At 42.5% G+C, this 18,835-nt stretch overlaps 1 protein-coding gene across 1 annotated transcript; it reads left to right on the top strand.

Moving 5' to 3' along the window:
• The first annotated feature begins 1,583 nt into the window (after window positions 1-1,583).
• On the top strand, window positions 1,584-18,457 carry mvp (major vault protein). The gene is made up of 17 exons (XM_083896930.1): window positions 1,584-1,673; window positions 2,426-2,604; window positions 3,709-3,904; window positions 7,658-7,781; window positions 7,880-8,011; window positions 8,997-9,091; window positions 9,203-9,439; window positions 9,544-9,669; window positions 10,092-10,304; window positions 11,400-11,641; window positions 11,717-11,914; window positions 12,408-12,552; window positions 13,442-13,653; window positions 16,601-16,717; window positions 16,798-16,924; window positions 17,691-17,879; window positions 18,140-18,457. The coding sequence occupies exons 2-17, from the start codon at window positions 2,441-2,443 to the stop codon at window positions 18,257-18,259; spliced, it is 2,637 nt and encodes an 878-aa protein (XP_083753056.1). The 5' UTR covers window positions 1,584-1,673; window positions 2,426-2,440; the 3' UTR covers window positions 18,260-18,457.
• Window positions 18,458-18,835: the final 378 nt, after the last annotated feature.

The following is an 18,835-nucleotide window of genomic DNA, read 5'->3' as shown; positions in this document are numbered from 1 at the left end:
TAGTGTGAGGACGATCATCGTAGTGTGAGGACGATCATCGTAGTGTGAGGACGATCGTAGTGTGAGGACGTTCATCGTAGTGTGAGGACGATCATCAATGAGGACGATCATCGTAGTGAGGACGATCATCGTAGTGAGGACGATCATCGTAGTGAGGACAATCATCGTAGTGAGGATGATCATCAACGAGGACGATCATCGTAGTGTGAGGACGATCATCGCAGTGTGAGGACGATCGTCAACGAGGACCATCATCGTAGTGTGAGGACGATCATCGTAGTGTGAGGACGATCATCAGAGAGGACGATAACATTGGAATTTTCCACAGTGATGAATTTCCGTTATAGTGAACGGAGAAAATGTCGTCAATCTAACATACAGTCCTGTACATTTATGTCAAAGTGCCACAAGGGGGAGCCGTTCCAGTCATTCCAGGACTCCGTGGTTTCTAATGATCTGTTTTAAGATTCTTGTTTTTCACTGAAAATCTTTGATCAGCGAGTTTAAAGTTGTTTCTACAAATAGCGCTCGAATATTGTGATGGATAAACCCCGCCCCCTCCTGTCAGTCATTTGGTCAAAGCTCCGCCCCTAAAACACAGGAATCCCTGTTTTCTTCCTAAAGTTAAAGTCGTCTTCTTCTTCTTTTGTGTTTTATTGAAGCTGTTGTTTTCTACACGTCATAAACGAAGGGAAGAGAAGTCAGTGATTTACATTCTGGGGTTTTTATATTTTCACTTCAGAAGAAAACAGAGTATTTATATGTAAATTATATGTCAGAGGTTTTTACAGCAGCCGTGAAAACTGTGGATGAATTTAGAAAAGATGACAAAAGCTCCTGTGATCATGTGATCATGTGATCATGTGACCTCTGCTCTACGCCCTTTCACCTCTGAGTCTCAGGAAAATCCCGCTGCACCTGAACGCATCGCCTGAAAAAGAAAAAGAGATGAAAGTGAGATCAAATAATAAAATCTGATCAAAAGCTGCATGTTGTCATCGCTGAACAGCAGGGGGCGCTGAAGGAGAAGTGTGTGATCACAGGGCAGTGTGTGTCACGCACACTGTTTTAAAATCACTGAGTAAATCAATCACTACATGAACTGATCACATCATTGATCCTCACTGATCAATAATCTTTACTGTTCACTGACTCAGGAAAACAACACCTACGTTTTTATATCACAAACACTTAAAAAGGACTTTTCATAATAATATAATAAATGTTAACGTTAATGTTTTTAGAGTTTATTGATCTGAATCCTTTTGTTATTATTTCACTGTTTGAGAAAAAACAATCATTTATTGATAATTGATCGATCTTTGGCTGCAGTGACATTTTTTGTTGTGTCACGTGTCTGTCAGTGACTGACAGGAAGTGACGTTTCTCATTCCTCTAAAGTAAAAGCTTTTTTTTAAATTCATTTGTCATGAAACCTTTTTCTTTTTAAATGTTTTTGTTGATTTATTTCAGATGTTTGTAAGTTTAAAAAAAAACAAAAAAAACTCTGATGACGCAGCTCTGCACCAGTCATGTCGGTAAATGACGTCACTGCTGCTCTGCGGCCACGCCCACACGCTGGGTGTCTTCGTCTCCTTCCTCATTTCAGCATTTTTCCATCTTCACAGACTCTGGATCATCTCACACCGCAGCTGTCTGACCCAAGGCCGGAGGTAAGAGCGAACTCCGCTGTCAAATCCAACACTTTGTCACTTATTTACTCGTCGCTAACTTTGTGCGTTCGATAAAGAAAACTTTTCAGGTGATTTCCGAACCACTTTGAGGAAGTGTTTTAATCGGCATAAAGAAGAAAGTGTTTGTTTGTTTGTGTGTTTGTTTTACAGTAGATTAACTTGTGTGTTCTGTCGCGTCATGGTCGTGTTCTCTCAGAGCAACGTGATGCGAGAGGATTAATGACGCGACTGAGCGTTAAATAAATCACGCCGAATTCAACGCAAGTCGCTAAAAGTCTCTGAGCAGCGAGAGTTTCACTGTGACCGGTGTTTATGAGACTGAACAGCGACGATGACTCTGCATTTAGTGCTTTTCTGAAGGAGATTTCGTGTAATTGATCACCAGGAAGTCTCCACTGTCACTGTGTGTGGGTGTGCGTGCGTGCGTGCGTGTGTACGTGCGTCTGTGTGTGTGTGCGTGCAGGCCTGCAGGGAAAAACCAGTTCAGCTGCAACTGACGCACTTTGTACTGTTCATGAGTGGGAGGGGCTTAGATATGCGAGAATAGAACATATTCCAGCAGAAGGCTCCGCCCATTTTCGTTTATAAAACGTTATTTTTTTTCCCCAATAATTTTGTGAAAAGTTTTTATTTTTGTCGGTGAGCTGCTACAGTAGGTGGCGCTCTACTGCACACTTTGAAACTCACTTTGAAACATGTCAGTGATCGTGTGTGACGTTTCCTCTCTGCAGCGTTTCGTTACAATCATGTCCAAGAAGGCAGGAAACCGTGGACCGGAGTACGAGGGGCCGGTGGACGCGTCAATCATCCGGATCCCGCCTCATCACTACATCCACGTTCTGGACCAGAACACCAACATCGCCCGGGTGGAGATCGGACCGCTGACCTACATCCGCCAGGACAACGAGAGGTCAGAGACGGACCTTTATTTTGAAAACTGCAGAGTTGTATTTTAGCAGTGACCACAGGAAACAGACTTTTATTTTGAAAACTCCAGGGTTGCGTTTCAGCAGTGACGACAGGGAACATACTTTTATTTTGAAAACTGCAGGGTTGCATTTGAACAGTGACGACAGGAAACAGACTTTTATTTTGAAAACTGCAGGGTTGCATTTGAACAGTGACGACAGGAAACAGACTTTTATTTTGAAAACTGCAGGGTTGCATTTGAACAGTGACGACAGGAAACAGACCTTTATTTTGAAAACTGCAGGGTTGCATTTCAGCAGTGACCACAGGAAACAGACTTTTATTTTGAAAACTGCAGGGTTGCATTTCAGCAGTGACCACAGGAAACAGACTTTTATTTTGAAAACTGCAGGGTTGCATTTCAGCAGTGACCACAGGAAACAGACTTTTATTTTGAAAACTGCAGGGTTGCATTTGAACAGTGACGACAGGAAACAGACCTTTATTTTGAAAACTGCAGGGTTGCATTTCAGCAGTGACCACAGGAAACAGACTTTTATTTTGAAAACTGCGGGGTTGCATTTCAGCAGTGACCACAGGAAACAGACTTTTATTTTGAAAACTGCAGGGTTGTATTTTTAATTGTATTATTTATTGTATTTCTTCTGTCACCACTTCCTGTCAGAGACTCCTCCTCCTCCTCATTCCTTCTGTTACTAAGACAGGTCATGTGACGTGTTGTCAGGTGTGTCTGTGTAGACACAGCTCAGTCTTTTGTGTTAGAAGAGTTTGTTCAAGGTTCAGTGAGCGACGTAACAGACCATCAATCATCTACTTTATAATCAATCACACACTCACTCAATCACACACACACACCTAAACACACACTCTCAATCACACAGTCAATCACTCAATCACTCACTCACTCACACAGACACACACACACACACACACACACCCACACACACACACCCTGATCAAACTTGAGTCATAAATCATAGTCCAGTCTTTCAAACACATAGTCCTAGTCTTTTATTTTGAAGTGCATCTTAACAGGATGTTCAGATGAAGCAGAATCTTTTCCTTTTATTTCCTGTGAAAACAGAGTTCTGTTCTCACCTGTGCGGATGATCATGGTCCCGCCTCGTCACTACTGCGTGGTTCTTAACCCCGTCACCCGTGACGACGACGCCCAGGTCCTCTTCGACCAATCAGGGCAGGCTAAACTCCGCCACGCTGACCAGGAGATCCGTCTGACCCAGGAGCCGTTCCCCCTGTACCCCGGAGAGGAGATCCAGAAGGTATTATCACCATATTTAAGTCATGATACCATATTATCACCATATTTAAGTCATGATACCATATTATCACCATATTTAACAATACGATATTATCAACATATTTAAGTCATGATACGATATTATCACAATATTTAAGTCATGATACCATATTATCACCATATTTAACAATACGATATTATCAACATATTTAAGTCATGATACGATATTATCACCATATTTAAGTCATGATACCATATTATCACCATATTTAACGATACGATATTATCAACATATTTAAGTCATGATACGATATTATCACAATATTTAAGTCATGATACGATATTATCACCATATTTAAGTCATGATACGATATTATCCCAATATTTAAGTCATGATACGATATCATCACAATATTTAAGTCATGATACGATATTATCACAATATTTAAGTCACGATACGATATTATCACAATATTTAAGTCATGATACGATATTATCACAATATTTAAGTCACGATACGATATTATCACCATATTTAAGTCATGATACCATATTATCACCATATTTAAGTCATGATACGATATTATCACCATATTTAAGTCATGATACGATATTATCACCATATTTAAGTCATGATACGATATCATCACAATATTTAAGTCATGATACGATATTATCCCAATATTTAAGTCATGATACGATATCATCACAATATTTAAGTCATGATACCATATTATCACCATATTTAAGTCACGATACGATATTATCACCATATTTAAGTCACGATACCATATTATCACCATATTTAAGTCATGATACGATATTATCACCATATTTAAGTCATGATACGATATTATCACCATATTTAAGTCACGATACGATATTATCACCATATTTAAGTCATGATACGATATTATCACCATATTTAAGTCACGATACGATATTATCACCATATTTAAGTCATGATACCATATTATCACCATATTTAAGTCACGATACGATATTATCACCATATTTAAGTCATGATACGATATTATCACCATATTTAAGTCACGATACGATATTATCACCATATTTAAGTCATGATACGATATTATCACCATATTTAAGTCATGATACGATATTATCACCATATTTAAGTCATGATACGATATCATCACAATATTTAAGTCATGATACGATATTATCACCATATTTAAGTCATGATACCATATTATCAACATATTTAAGTCATGATACCATATTATCAACATATTTAAGTCATGATACGATATTATCACCATATTTAAGTCATGATACCATATTATCACAATATTTAACGATACGATATTATCACCATATTTAAGTCATGATACCATATTATCACCATATTTAAGTCATGATACCATATTATCACCATATTTAAGTCATGATACCATATTATCACCATATTTAAGTCATGATACGATATTATCAACATATTTAAGTCATGATACGATATTATCACCATATTTAAGTCATGATACGATATTATCAACATATTTAAGTCATGATACGATATTATCACCATATTTAAGTCATGATACCATATTATCACCATATTTAACGATACGATATTATCACCATATTTAAGTCATGATACCATATTATCACCATATTTAAGTCATGATACCATATTATCACCATATTTAACGATACGATATTATCACCATATTTAAGTCATGATACCATATTATCACCATATTTAACGATACGATATTATCACCATATTTAAGTCATGATACGATATTATCACCATATTTAAGTCATGATACCATATTATCACCATATTTAAGTCATGATACGATATTATCAACATATTTAAGTCATGATACGATATTATCACCATATTTAAGTCATGATACCATATTATCATGATTTCGAAGTGACAGTACGATATTATCATGATTTTAAAGTGACAGTAAGATATTATCATGATTTTAAAGTGACAGTACGATATTATCATGATATTGAAGTGACAGTACGATATTATCATGATATTGAAGTGACAGTACGATATTATCATGATATCGTGATATTGAAGTGACAGTACGATATTATCATGATTTTGAAGTGACAGTACGATATTATCATGATTTTAAAGTGACAGTACAATATTATCATGATATTGAAGTGACAGTACGATAATATCATGATATCGTGATATTGAAGTGACAGTACGATATTATCATGATTTTGAAGTGACAGTACGATATTATCATGATTTTAAAGTGACAGTACGATATTATCATGATATTGAAGTGACAGTACGATATTATCATGATATTGAAGTGACAGTACGATATTATCATGATTTTGAAGTGACAGTACGATATTATCATGATATTGAAGTGACAGTACGATATTATCATGATATCGTTATATTGAAGTGACAGTACGATATGATCATGATATTGAAGTGACAGTACGATATTATCATGATATCGTGATATTGAAGTGACAGTACGATATTATCATGATATTGAAGTGACAGTACGATATTATCATGATTTTAAAGTGACAGTGCGATATTATCATGATTTTAAAGTGACAGTGCGATATTATCATGATTTTAAAGTGACAGTGCGATATTATCATGATTTTAAAATGACAGTACGATATTATCATGATTTTAAAGTGACAGTGCGATATTATCATGATTTTAAAGTGACAGTGCGATATTATCATGATTTTAAAGTGACAGTGCGATATTATCATGATTTTAAAGTGACAGTGCGATATTATCATGATATTGAAGTGACAGTGCGATATTATCATGATATTGTAGTGACAGTGCGATATTATCATGATATTGAAGTGACAGTGCGATATTATCATGATATTAAAGTGACAGTGCGATATTATCATGATTTTAAAGTGACAGTGCGATATTATCATGATATTGAAGTGACAGTGCGATATTATCATGATATTGAAGTGACAGTGCGATATTATCATGATTTTAAAGTGACAGTGCGATATTATCATGATTTTAAAGTGACAGTACGATATTATCATGATATTGAAGTGACAGTACGATATTATCATGATATCGTGATATTGAAGTGACAGTACCATATTATCATGATTTTGAAGTGACAGTACCATATTATCATGATTTTAAAGTGACAGTACGATATTATCATGATATTGAAGTGACAGTACGATATTATCATGATATTGAAGTGACAGTACGATATTATCATGATTTTGAAGTGACAGTACGATATTATCATGATATTGAAGTGACAGTACGATATTATCATGATATCGTTATATTGAAGTGACAGTACGATATTATCATGATATTGAAGTGACAGTACGATATTATCATGATATCGTGATATTGAAGTGACAGTGCGATATTATCATGATTTTAAAATGACAGTGCGATATTATCATGATTTTAAAGTGACAGTGCGATATTATCATGATATTGAAGTGACAGTGCGATATTATCATGATTTTAAAGTGACAGTGCGATATTATCATGATTTTAAAGTGACAGTGCGATATTATCATGATTTTAAAGTGACAGTGCGATATTATCATGATATTGAAGTGACAGTAGGATATTATCATGATATTGAAGTGACAGTACGATATTATCATGATATTGAAGTGACAGTACGATATTATCTTGATTTTAAAGTGACAGTTCGATATTATCATGATTTTAAAGTGACAGTGCGATATTATCATGATATTGAAGTGACAGTACGATATTATCATGATTCCTCTGTGTTTGTGCGTCCAGGACGTGACGCCGCTGCAGATCGTGTTTCCTGACACCGCGCTGCGTCTTCAGGCTCTGCTGGACTTTGAGGAGGACGGCAGTGAGAGACGAGTGGCTGGAGACGAGTGGCTCTTTGAAGGACCTGGTACTTTGTGATTCTTTGTCTCCTAAAGTCTTTGAACTCAGCTCATGTTCAGCAGAGAGAACACAGTGCATGATGGGTAACGTAGTCACCTCTCTCAGGGACCTACATCCCCAGGAAGGAGGTGGTCGTGCTGGAGACCATCAAAGCCACGGTGATCCGAGAGAACCAGGCCATCAGGCTGAGAGCTCGCAAAGAGGGCGTGGACAGAGGCGGAGTCCGCAGAGTCACAGGTAAGTGAGCCATGACTAAGCCCCGCCCTAGAACACACGTGGGCCAATCACAGTAACTTTTGATTTATTATTTTTGTGGAAAAATGTGAAGTCACGATACTATATTATCACGATATTAAAGTCACAATACGATATTATCACGATGTTTAAGTCACGATACGATATTATCACGATACGATATGATCACGATGTTTAAGTCACGGTACGATATTATCACGATATTAAAGTCACGATACGATATGATCACGATGTTTAAGTCACGATACGATATTATCACGATATTAAAGTCACAATACGATATTATCACGATGTTTAAGTCACGATACGATATTATCACGATATTAAAGTCACAATACGATATTATCACGATATTAAAGTCACGATACGATATTATCACGATATTAAAGTCACAATACGATGTTATCACGATGTTTAAGTCACGATACGATATTATCACGATATTAAAGTCAAGATACAATATGATCACGATGTTTAAGTCACGATACGATATTATCACGATATTAAAGTCACGATATGATCACGATATTTAAGTCACGATACGATATTATCACGATATTTAAGTCACAATGCGATATTATCATGATATTTAAGTCACAATGCGATATTATCACAATATTTAAGTCACGATAAGATATCACGATTTTTTAAGGCACGATACGGTATTATCATGATATTTTAGTCACGGTACGATATCACGATATGTAAGTCACAGTACGATGATATTACAATATTTAAGTCAGAATACGATATTATCACGATATTTAAGTAACTGTACAAGATTCCAAAATACTGAGTATTTGCAAAATCGTATATTGCGATATACTCACAACAGCTCTCGTGACAGCGTTTGGCGCCATCTAGTGGACTGAAATATCAGTTGATATATTTAATGTAGCGTGATTTGAAACATGAGTTGCTAAAACAGCGACACGTGACCTTTGACCTCAGTAAACATGTTTCTCAGGTGAGGAGTGGCTGGTCAGTAAAGTGGGAGCTTATTTACCTGGAGCTCATGAAGAGGTCCTCGATATCGTTAACGCTTTCATCCTGACGGACAAGGTGAGCGCAGGGGGGCGTGGCCTCCTCACTAACAGTCACATGACTCTTATTTCAGTGAATTTTCCGTCAAAGTCTTCCTTTAATAACGTTGAGTCATTGTTGACGTCGTAGAAAGCGCTCCACGTTCGCGCTCTGCGACCTTTCAAAGACGCCGGCGGCCGCGACCGGCGCACGGGGGAGGAGTGGCTGGTGACGATGGCCGACCGCGAGGCTCACATCCCGTCTGTGTCGGAGGAGGTGGTGGGCGTGGTCGACGTGACCACGCTGAGCAGCAGACAGTACTGCGTCATCCTGGACCCGGTCGGTCCGGACGGGAAACCTCAGCTGGGTCAGAAACGGGTGGTGAAGGTGAGCGGGCGTCACGTGACCTGAGGACCAGAGGTCAAAGTTCACAGGTCTCTCCTGATGGAGGCCACGGAGTTAGCTTCATGCTAACAACTCTCTGTCTTCAGGGCGAGCGCTCGTTCTTCCTTCAGCCGGGCGAGGATCTTGAAAAACAAATCCAGGACGTTTACATTCTGTCAGAGGAGGAGGGGCTTGTGCTGCGAGCGGTCGAGGCGTTCAACGACACCCAGGAGGTGAGGACGTCTGAGGACGTCTGAGGACGCCTGAGGGGACAGGGGTGGTGAGGACGTCTGAGGGGACATTTGTGGGTGTGGCTTGTTTGACCCTCACAGCTCTCTCTAACCCTGACTCAGCTGATTGACACCACTCTCTTCTTCTTCTTCTTCTTCTTCTTCTTCTTCTTCTTTCCTGTCCATCAAACCTCACCATCCTCATCCTCCGCTAACACCTCCTCCTTTTCACACCTTTGTTTTCACGTCACTCTCAGTTCCGCCCTCCTCTTGCTCCTCCTCTTGCTCCTCCTCTTGCTCCTCCTCCTGCTCCTCCTCCTGCTCCTCCTCCTCCTCCTCTTGCTCCTCCCCCTTCGCTCCAGTGCATCGCCATGTTAACCCTTCTCTCCGTCGCCCTTGTCTCTCTCCGCCGGTCTCTCTGCCAGCTCGAGGAGGAGGAGGAGTCAGAGGAGGCGGAGCCTGAGCGAGTCAAGCGCTCGCGCAGGAGCGGTGTCCTCCGTCGCCCCGGAGACCGATGGATGCTGCGGGGGCCGATCGAGTACGTCCCCCCCGCCACCGTGGAGGTGGTGCTTAAACGCGCCGCCATCCCTCTGGACGAGAACGAGGGGATCTACGTCAGGGACAACAAGACTGGGAAGGTACGAGTGAGACAATGTCCTCAGCGTTTGTCTTCAGCGTTTTGTCTTCAGCGTTTGTCTTCAGCGTTTGTCTTCAGCGTTTGTCTTCAGCGTTTGTCTTTAGCGTTTGTCTTCAGCGTTTGTCTTTAGCGTTTGTCTTTAGCGTTTGTCTTTGTTTGTCTTTAGCGTTTGTCTTCAGCGCTTGTCTTCAGCGTTTGTCTTCAGCGTTTGTCTTCAGCGTTTTTCTTTACCGTTTGTCTTTAGCGTTTGTCTTTGTTTGTCTTTAGCGTTTGTCTTTAGCGTTTGTCTTTAGCGTTTGTCTTCGTTTGTCTTTAGCGCTTGTCTTCAGCGTTTGTCTTCAGTGTTTGTCGTCAGCGTTTGTCTTCAGCGTTTGTCTTCAGCGTTTTTCTTTAGCGTTTGTCTTTAGCGTTTGTCTTTGTTTGTCCTTAGCGTTTGTCTTTAGCGTTTGTCTTTAGCGTTTGTCTTCGTTTGTCTTTAGCGCTTGTCTTCAGCGTTTGTCTTCAGTGTTTGTCTTCAGCGTTTGTCTTCAGTGTTTGTCTTCAGCGTTTGTCTTCAGTGTTTGTCTTCAGCGTTTTTCTTTAGCGTTTGTCTTTGTTTGTCTTTAGCGTTTGTCTTTAGCGTTTGTCTTAGTTTGTCTTTAGCGTTTGTCTTTAGCGTTCGTCTTCAGCGTTCGTCTTCAGCGTTTGTCTTCAGCGTTTGTCTTTATCTTCAGCGTTTTGTCTTCAGCGTTTGTCTTCAGCGTTTGTCTTCAGCGTTTGTCTTTATCTTTAGTGTTTTGTCTTCAGCGTTTGTCTTCAGCGTTTTGTCTTCAGCGTTCGTCTTCAGCGTTCGTCTTCAGCGTTTGTCTTCAGCGTTTGTCTTTATCTTTAGTGTTTTGTCTTCAGCGTTTGTCTTCAGCGTTTTGTCTTCAGCGTTTGTCTTTATCTTCAGCGTTTTGTCTTCAGCGTTTGCCTTTATCTTCAGCGTTTTGTCTTCAGCTTTCGTCTTCAGCGTTTGTCTTCAGCGTTTGTCTTTATCTTCAGCGTTTTGTCTTCAGCGTTTGTCTTCAGCGTTTGTCTTCAGCGTTTGTCTTCAGCGTGTCCTCGCCGTCCTCAGGTGCGTGCGGTCATAGGCCACACCTACATGCTGACTCATGATGAGGAGCTGTGGCAGAAGGAGCTTCCCTCTAACGTGGAGGCGTTGCTGGCGTCTCCTCTGGATCCGCTCGCTAACCGCTCAGATCGTACGTCCATCTCTACCGTCGGCCGAGGAATGAGGAACAAGACCAGGGTGGTGTCCTACAGAGTCCCCCACAATGCAGCTGTGCAGGTGTACGACTACAGGGAGAAGAAGGCCAGGTGAGACGGACGTCCTGTCCCCGTGACGCGGTGGTGGACGGTGGTGGACGGTGTAATGACGCGCTCTGTCCACAGGGTGGTGTTTGGTCCTGAGATGGTGATGCTGGGACCAGACGAGCAGTTCACCATGTTGTCTTTGTCTGGAGACAAACCAAAGAGAGCCAACGTCATCAAGGCCGTGTGTTTGCTGCTGGGGCCGGACTTCTGCACTGACATCATCACCATAGAGACGGCTGACCACGCCCGCCTGCAGCTGCAGCTGTCCTACAACTGGTAACCATGGCAACGCCACGGCAACGCCACACACACTGACTAGAGACGAGCAGCTAACTTAGTAACTAAACAACTGAACTAACCGTCAGTGACTTATGAACTGTTTACTTTAAGTGGGCGGGGCCTCACCCTGATAGCCCCTCCCCCTCCCTGATGCCCCTCCCCCCTGTGTGAGTGTTTTTCATGAACACATTCACATCATTATTGTCGTGTTCTAACGACACAACACACACTCATTATCAAACACAACATAGTGAGAAAAGTCTCTTAAAGTTTGAACATGTGACCACAGTGGGCGGGGTTTCCCATTCATGTGTATGTGGAAGTGCTTTACACTTCTGTCACCATGGTTACGCAAAACACTTAGAAAAGACAGAGATGATGATTCACCATCACACGTACGATTGATTTAGGACGTGTGGAGTTTGACACCTGATCTGTCTGTCTGTCCTCTGTCTGTCTGTCTGTCCTCTGTCTGTCTGTCTGTCCTCAGGCACTTTGACATAGCGTCTCCAGTGTCCTCAGCAGATGCTGCAGCTTTGTTTTCAGTCCCTGATTTTGTTGGTGACGCCTGTAAAGCCATCGCGTCGAGAGTCAGAGGAGCTGTAGCTGCTGTACAGTTTGATGACTTTCACAAGGTTAGTGTTAGTGTGACACACACACACAAACACACAAACACACACACACACACACAAACACACAAACACACACACACACACACAAACAAACAAACACACATACATACAAACATACAAAAACACACACACAAACAATCACACAATCACACACACAAACAAACAAACACACAAACACACACAAACACAAACAAACACACATAAACAAACACACAATCACACATAAACAAACATACAAACACACACAAACATACAAACCCAAACAAACAAACAAACAAACAAACATACAAACAAACACACACAAACAAACAAACACACAAACAAACAAACACACAAACAAACAAACAAACAAACAAACAAACCTCTCTCCTCTCTCCTCCTCTCTCCTCCTCTCTCCTCTCTCCTCTCCTCCTCTCTCCTCTCTCCTCCTCTCTCCTCTCTCTCCTCTCTCTCCTCCTCTCTCCTCTCTCCTCCTCTCTCTCCTCTCTCCTCCTCTCTCCTCTCTCCTCCTCTCTCCTCTCTCTCCTCTCTCTCCTCCTCTCTCCTCTCTCCTCCTCTCTCTCCTCTCTCCTCCTCTCTCCTCTCTCCTCCTCTCTCCTCTCTCTCCTCTCTCTCCTCCTCTCTCCTCCTCTCTCCTCTCTCTCCTCCTCTCTCTCCTCTCTCCTCCTCTCTCCTCTCTCTCCTCTCTCTCCTCCTCTCTCTCCTCCTCTCTCCTCCTCTCTCCTCCTCTCTCCTCTCTCTCCTCCTCTCTCTCCTCTCTCCTCTCTCTCCTCTCTCCTCTCCTCTCCTCCTCTCTCTCCTCCTCTCTCCTCCTCTCTCCTCTCCTCCTCTCTCCTCCTCCTCTCCTCTCTCCTCCTCCTCTCTCCTCTCTCTCTCCTCTCCTCCTCCTCAGAACTCTAACAGAATCATCTGTTCGTCCGTCTTTGGCTTCGATGAAAAACTCTCAGTTCGTCCGAATCTTCGCTTCAATCAGAACAAACTCGTCATCAGCAGCGTCGACATTCAGTCTGTGGAGCCTGTTGATCAGAGGACGAGGGACGCTCTGCAGAAGAGTGTTCAGCTGGCTATAGAGATCACTACTAACTCACAAGAGGCTGCAGCACGGTAACACACACACACACACACACACACACACATAGAGATCACTACTAACTCACAAGAGGCTGCAGCACGGTAACACACACACACACACACACACACACACATAGAGATCACTACTAACTCACAAGAGGCTGCAGCACGGTAACACACACACACACACACACACACATACATAGAGATCACTACTAACTCACAAGAGGCTGCAGCACGGTAACACACACACACACACACACACACACATAGAGATCACTACTAACTCACAAGAGGCTGCAGCACGGTAACACACACACACACACACACACACACACACATAGAGATCACTACTAACTCACAAGAGGCTGCAGCACGGTAACACACACACACACACACACACACACACACACACATAGAGATCACTACTAACTCACAAGAGGCTGCAGCACGGTAACACACACACACACACACATAGAGATCACTACTAACTCACAAGAGGCTGCAGCACGGTAACACACACACACACACACACACACACACATAGAGATCACTACTAACTCACAAGAGGCTGCAGCACGGTAACACACACACACACACACACACACACACATAGAGATCACTACTAACTCACAAGAGGCTGCAGCACGGTAACACACACACACACACACACACACATACATAGAGATCACTACTAACTCACAAGAGGCTGCAGCACGGTAACACACACACACACACACACACACACATAGAGATCACTACTAACTCACAAGAGGCTGCAGCACGGTAACACACACACACACACACACACACACACACATAGAGATCACTACTAACTCACAAGAGGCTGCAGCACGGTAACACACACACACACACACACACACACACATAGAGATCACTACTAACTCACAAGAGGCTGCAGCACGGTAACACACACACACACACACATAGAGATCACTACTAACTCACAAGAGGCTGCAGCACGGTAACACACACACACACACACACACACACACATAGAGATCACTACTAACTCACAAGAGGCTGCAGCACGGTAACACACACACACACACACACACACATACATAGAGATCACTACTAACTCACAAGAGGCTGCAGCACGGTAACACACACACACACACACACACACACATAGAGATCACTACTAACTCACAAGAGGCTGCAGCACGGTAACACACACACACACACACACACACACACACATAGAGATCACTACTAACTCACAAGAGGCTGCAGCACGGTAACACACACACACACACACACACACACACACATAGAGATCACTACTAACTCACAAGAGGCTGCAGCACGGTAACACACACACACACACACACACACACATAGAGATCACTACTAACTCACAAGAGGCTGCAGCACGGTAACACACACACACACACACACACACACACACATAGAGATCACTACTAACTCACAAGAGGCTGCAGCACGGTAACACACACACACACACACACACACACACACATAGAGATCACTACTAACTCACAAGAGGCTGCAGCACGGTAACACACACACACACACACACACACACATAGAGATCACTACTAACTCACAAGAGGCTGCAGCACGGTAACACACACACACACACACACACACACATAGAGATCACTACTAACTCACAAGAGGCTGCAGCACGGTAACACACACACACACACACACACACACATAGAGATCACTACTAACTCACAAGAGGCTGCAGCACGGTAACACACACACACACACACACACACACACACATAGAGATCACTACTAACTCACAAGAGGCTGCAGCACGGTAACACACACACACACACACACATAGAGATCACTACTAACTCACAAGAGGCTGCAGCACGGTAACACACACACACACACACACACACACACATAGAGATCACTACTAACTCACAAGAGGCTGCAGCACGGTAACACACACACACACACACACACACACACACATAGAGATCACTACTAACTCACAAGAGGCTGCAGCACGGTAACACACACACACACACACACACATAGAGATCACTACTAACTCACAAGAGGCTGCAGCACGGTAACACACACACACACACACACACACACACATAGAGATCACTACTAACTCACAAGAGGCTGCAGCACGGTAACACACACACACACACACACACACACACACATAGAGATCACTACTAACTCACAAGAGGCTGCAGCACGGTAACACACACACACACACACACACACACATAGAGATCACTACTAACTCACAAGAGGCTGCAGCACGGTAACACACACACACACACACACATAGAGATCACTACTAACTCACAAGAGGCTGCAGCACGGTAACACACACACACACACACACACACACACACATAGAGATCACTACTAACTCACAAGAGGCTGCAGCACGGTAACACACACACACACACACACATAGAGATCACTACTAACTCACAAGAGGCTGCAGCACGGTAACACACACACACACACACAACACACACACACACATAGAGATCACTACTAACTCACAAGAGGCTGCAGCACGGTAACACACACACACACACACACACACACACATAGAGATCACTACTAACTCACAAGAGGCTGCAGCACGGTAACACACACACACACACACACACACACACATAGAGATCACTACTAACTCACAAGAGGCTGCAGCACGGTAACACACACACACACACACACACACACACATAGAGATCACTACTAACTCACAAGAGGCTGCAGCACGGTAACACACACACACACACACACACACACATAGAGATCACTACTAACTCACAAGAGGCTGCAGCACGGTAACACACACACACACACACACACACACACATAGAGATCACTACTAACTCACAAGAGGCTGCAGCACGGTAACACACACACACACACACACACACACACACACACACACACACACACACACACACACAGTAATTGTGATGTTTGTTGTTCACAGACACGAGGCTGAACGTCTGGAACAGGAAGCTCGAGGAAAGCTGGAGAGACAGCGAATCACAGACCAGGCTGAGGCTGAAAGAGCCAGGAAGGAGCTGCTGGAGCTGGAGGCGCTCAGGTGAGAGAGACTGATGATGTCATCATCGCCATCGTCCAATCAGCAGCCTGAGACCGTGCTCTGTGTGTGTGTGTGTGCAGCGCTGCAGTGGAGAGCACAGGAGCAGCGAAGGCTGAGGCTCAGTCTCGTGCAGAGGCGGCTCGTATCCAGGGGGAGGCAGCGGTCAACGAAGCCAAACTCAAGGCGGAGGCTCAGAAGATTGAGGCGGTACGTGTCACTTCCTGTGTCGTCTTCCACGCCAAAGTCTCACGAGAAGCGCTTTTACCTGGTTGCTGACGTCTGATCACTGTTTGTGCGATGTTTTTGCAACGCTTTACTGCACTGTTTTTGCGACACTTTTAACGCTTTACTGCACTGTTTTTGCAACGCTTTGCAGCACTGTTTTTGCGATGTTTCTGACGCTTTACTGCACTGTTTTTTACGCTTTTTCTGCGCTGTTTTTGCGACGCTTTTAACGATTTACTGCACTGTTTTTGGGATGTTTTTGACACCTTACTGCACTGTTTTTGGGATGTTTTTGACACCTTACTGCACTGTTTTTGCGATGTTTTTAACGCTTTACTGCACTGTTTTTGCGATGTTTTTAACGCTTTGCAGCACTGTTTTTGCACTGTTTTTGCGATGTTTCTGAAGCTTTACTGCACTGTTTTTTACGCTTTTTCTGCGATGTTTTTGCGACGCTTTTAACGATTTACTGCACTGTTTTTGCGATGTTTTTAACGCTTTACTGCACTGTTTTTGCGATGTTTCTGACGCTTTACTGCACTGTTTTTTACGCTTTTTCTGCGCTGTTTTTGCGACGCTTTTAACGATTTACTGCACTGTTTTTGCGATGTTTTTAACGCTTTACTGCACTGTTTTTGCGATGTTTTTAACGCTTTGCAGCACTGTTTTTGCGATGTTTTTAACGCTTTTCTGCCTTTACACATATTTCTGTTCGTGACTGGACCGTCGTCTGTGTTTGCGCGTGCAGGAGGCGGAGCTTCATCGGCTGATGAAGGCTCGTGAGCAGGAGCTGAGTTATAAGAAGGAGATGGACCTTCTGGAGGTCGGGAAGCAGGAGCGTCTGGCTCAGATCGAGAGTCAACGCTTCAGTCAGCTGGTGGAGAGTCTGGGCAGTGACACGCTGAAGGAGATGGCCAGAGCTGGACCTGAACTCCAGGTACAACTCACTTCAAAATAACTTTATTTAACAGTTCATCAAATAAAAGAAGATGTAAATGTTTGGCGCCTCCTTCATTAAAAAGTAGAATCAGTAGAAAACAAACAATTGAATGAAAAAAAGAGCGGCAACTTTCTGTGACATCACCAGTTCAAGATGGCTGCCCCCTACTGGAGAATTTTTTTTACAAAGTAGAAACATCTCAAAATAATGAAATTAAACTGCAGTGATTAATCTCCACTTTCAAACGCCCCCTACAGGTGAAGATGCTCCAGGCCCTGGGTCTGAAGTCCACACTCATCACTGACGGATCTTCACCCATCAACCTCTTCACCACAGCAAACGGCCTGCTGGGGGCGCTGCCGGGCCAAAACCAGTGAGCAGGAGGAGCCACGTGTCCACAAGAAAACGTCTTCAGATGCAAACATGTCGTCGAAAACTTCGTGACATTTGTTTACTCATATAATCGCACACTTTCTGCCTTAACATGACACATACTTACGTCATTTATGTCTAAGCCTCCGTTTGTTTTGACGAAGATGAAGTTGAAGTTGAAAAAATCTGTGAAGGAAATAAAGTTTTGTCGAAACTAAACTTTACGACGACTGCTTTTCTGTCTTAATTTATGAAGTTGGGAAAAAAGTTTGAGGTTAAAAAGGGTATGAAGTTTTTCCAAAAAGTTATTTTTTCCAAGGGAAAGAAAAAAATCGTCATACTATACTATGTAGTCTAAAATCTGAACATTTTTCAGATTTTAGAAATTTTTTTTAGCCTAAAAAGTGACAAAACTTTATACTATGTCGTCAACATCAATGTCATTCTACACTATTTCGTCCAAAATCTGACAATTTTGGGGAAAAAAAAAATGTTGCTCCAAAATTTGACAAAAACGTCATACTATATACTATGTCGTCCAAAATTTAAAAAAAAAAAGTTCTTTTTTTTAGCCCAAAATG

The sequence above is a fragment of the Microchirus variegatus genome (genome assembly GCF_963457635.1).
Source record: "Microchirus variegatus genome assembly, chromosome: 10".
Taxonomy (NCBI): Eukaryota; Metazoa; Chordata; class Actinopteri; order Pleuronectiformes; family Soleidae; genus Microchirus; species Microchirus variegatus.
This window is presented reverse-complemented; position numbering and strand designations above follow the sequence as displayed.

Excerpts from the sequence above, each read along its gene's own strand:
- mvp (XM_083896930.1), top strand. The coding sequence starts at position 2,441 with ATGTCCAAGAAGGCAGGAAACCGTGGACCGGAGTACGAGGGGCCGGTG. Across the intron at positions 7,782-7,879 it reads GTGGCTCTTTGAAGGACCTG|GGACCTACATCCCCAGGAAG; the intron begins GTACTTTGTGAT and ends CACCTCTCTCAG. Across the intron at positions 17,880-18,139 it reads GAGCTGGACCTGAACTCCAG|GTGAAGATGCTCCAGGCCCT; the intron begins GTACAACTCACT and ends CGCCCCCTACAG.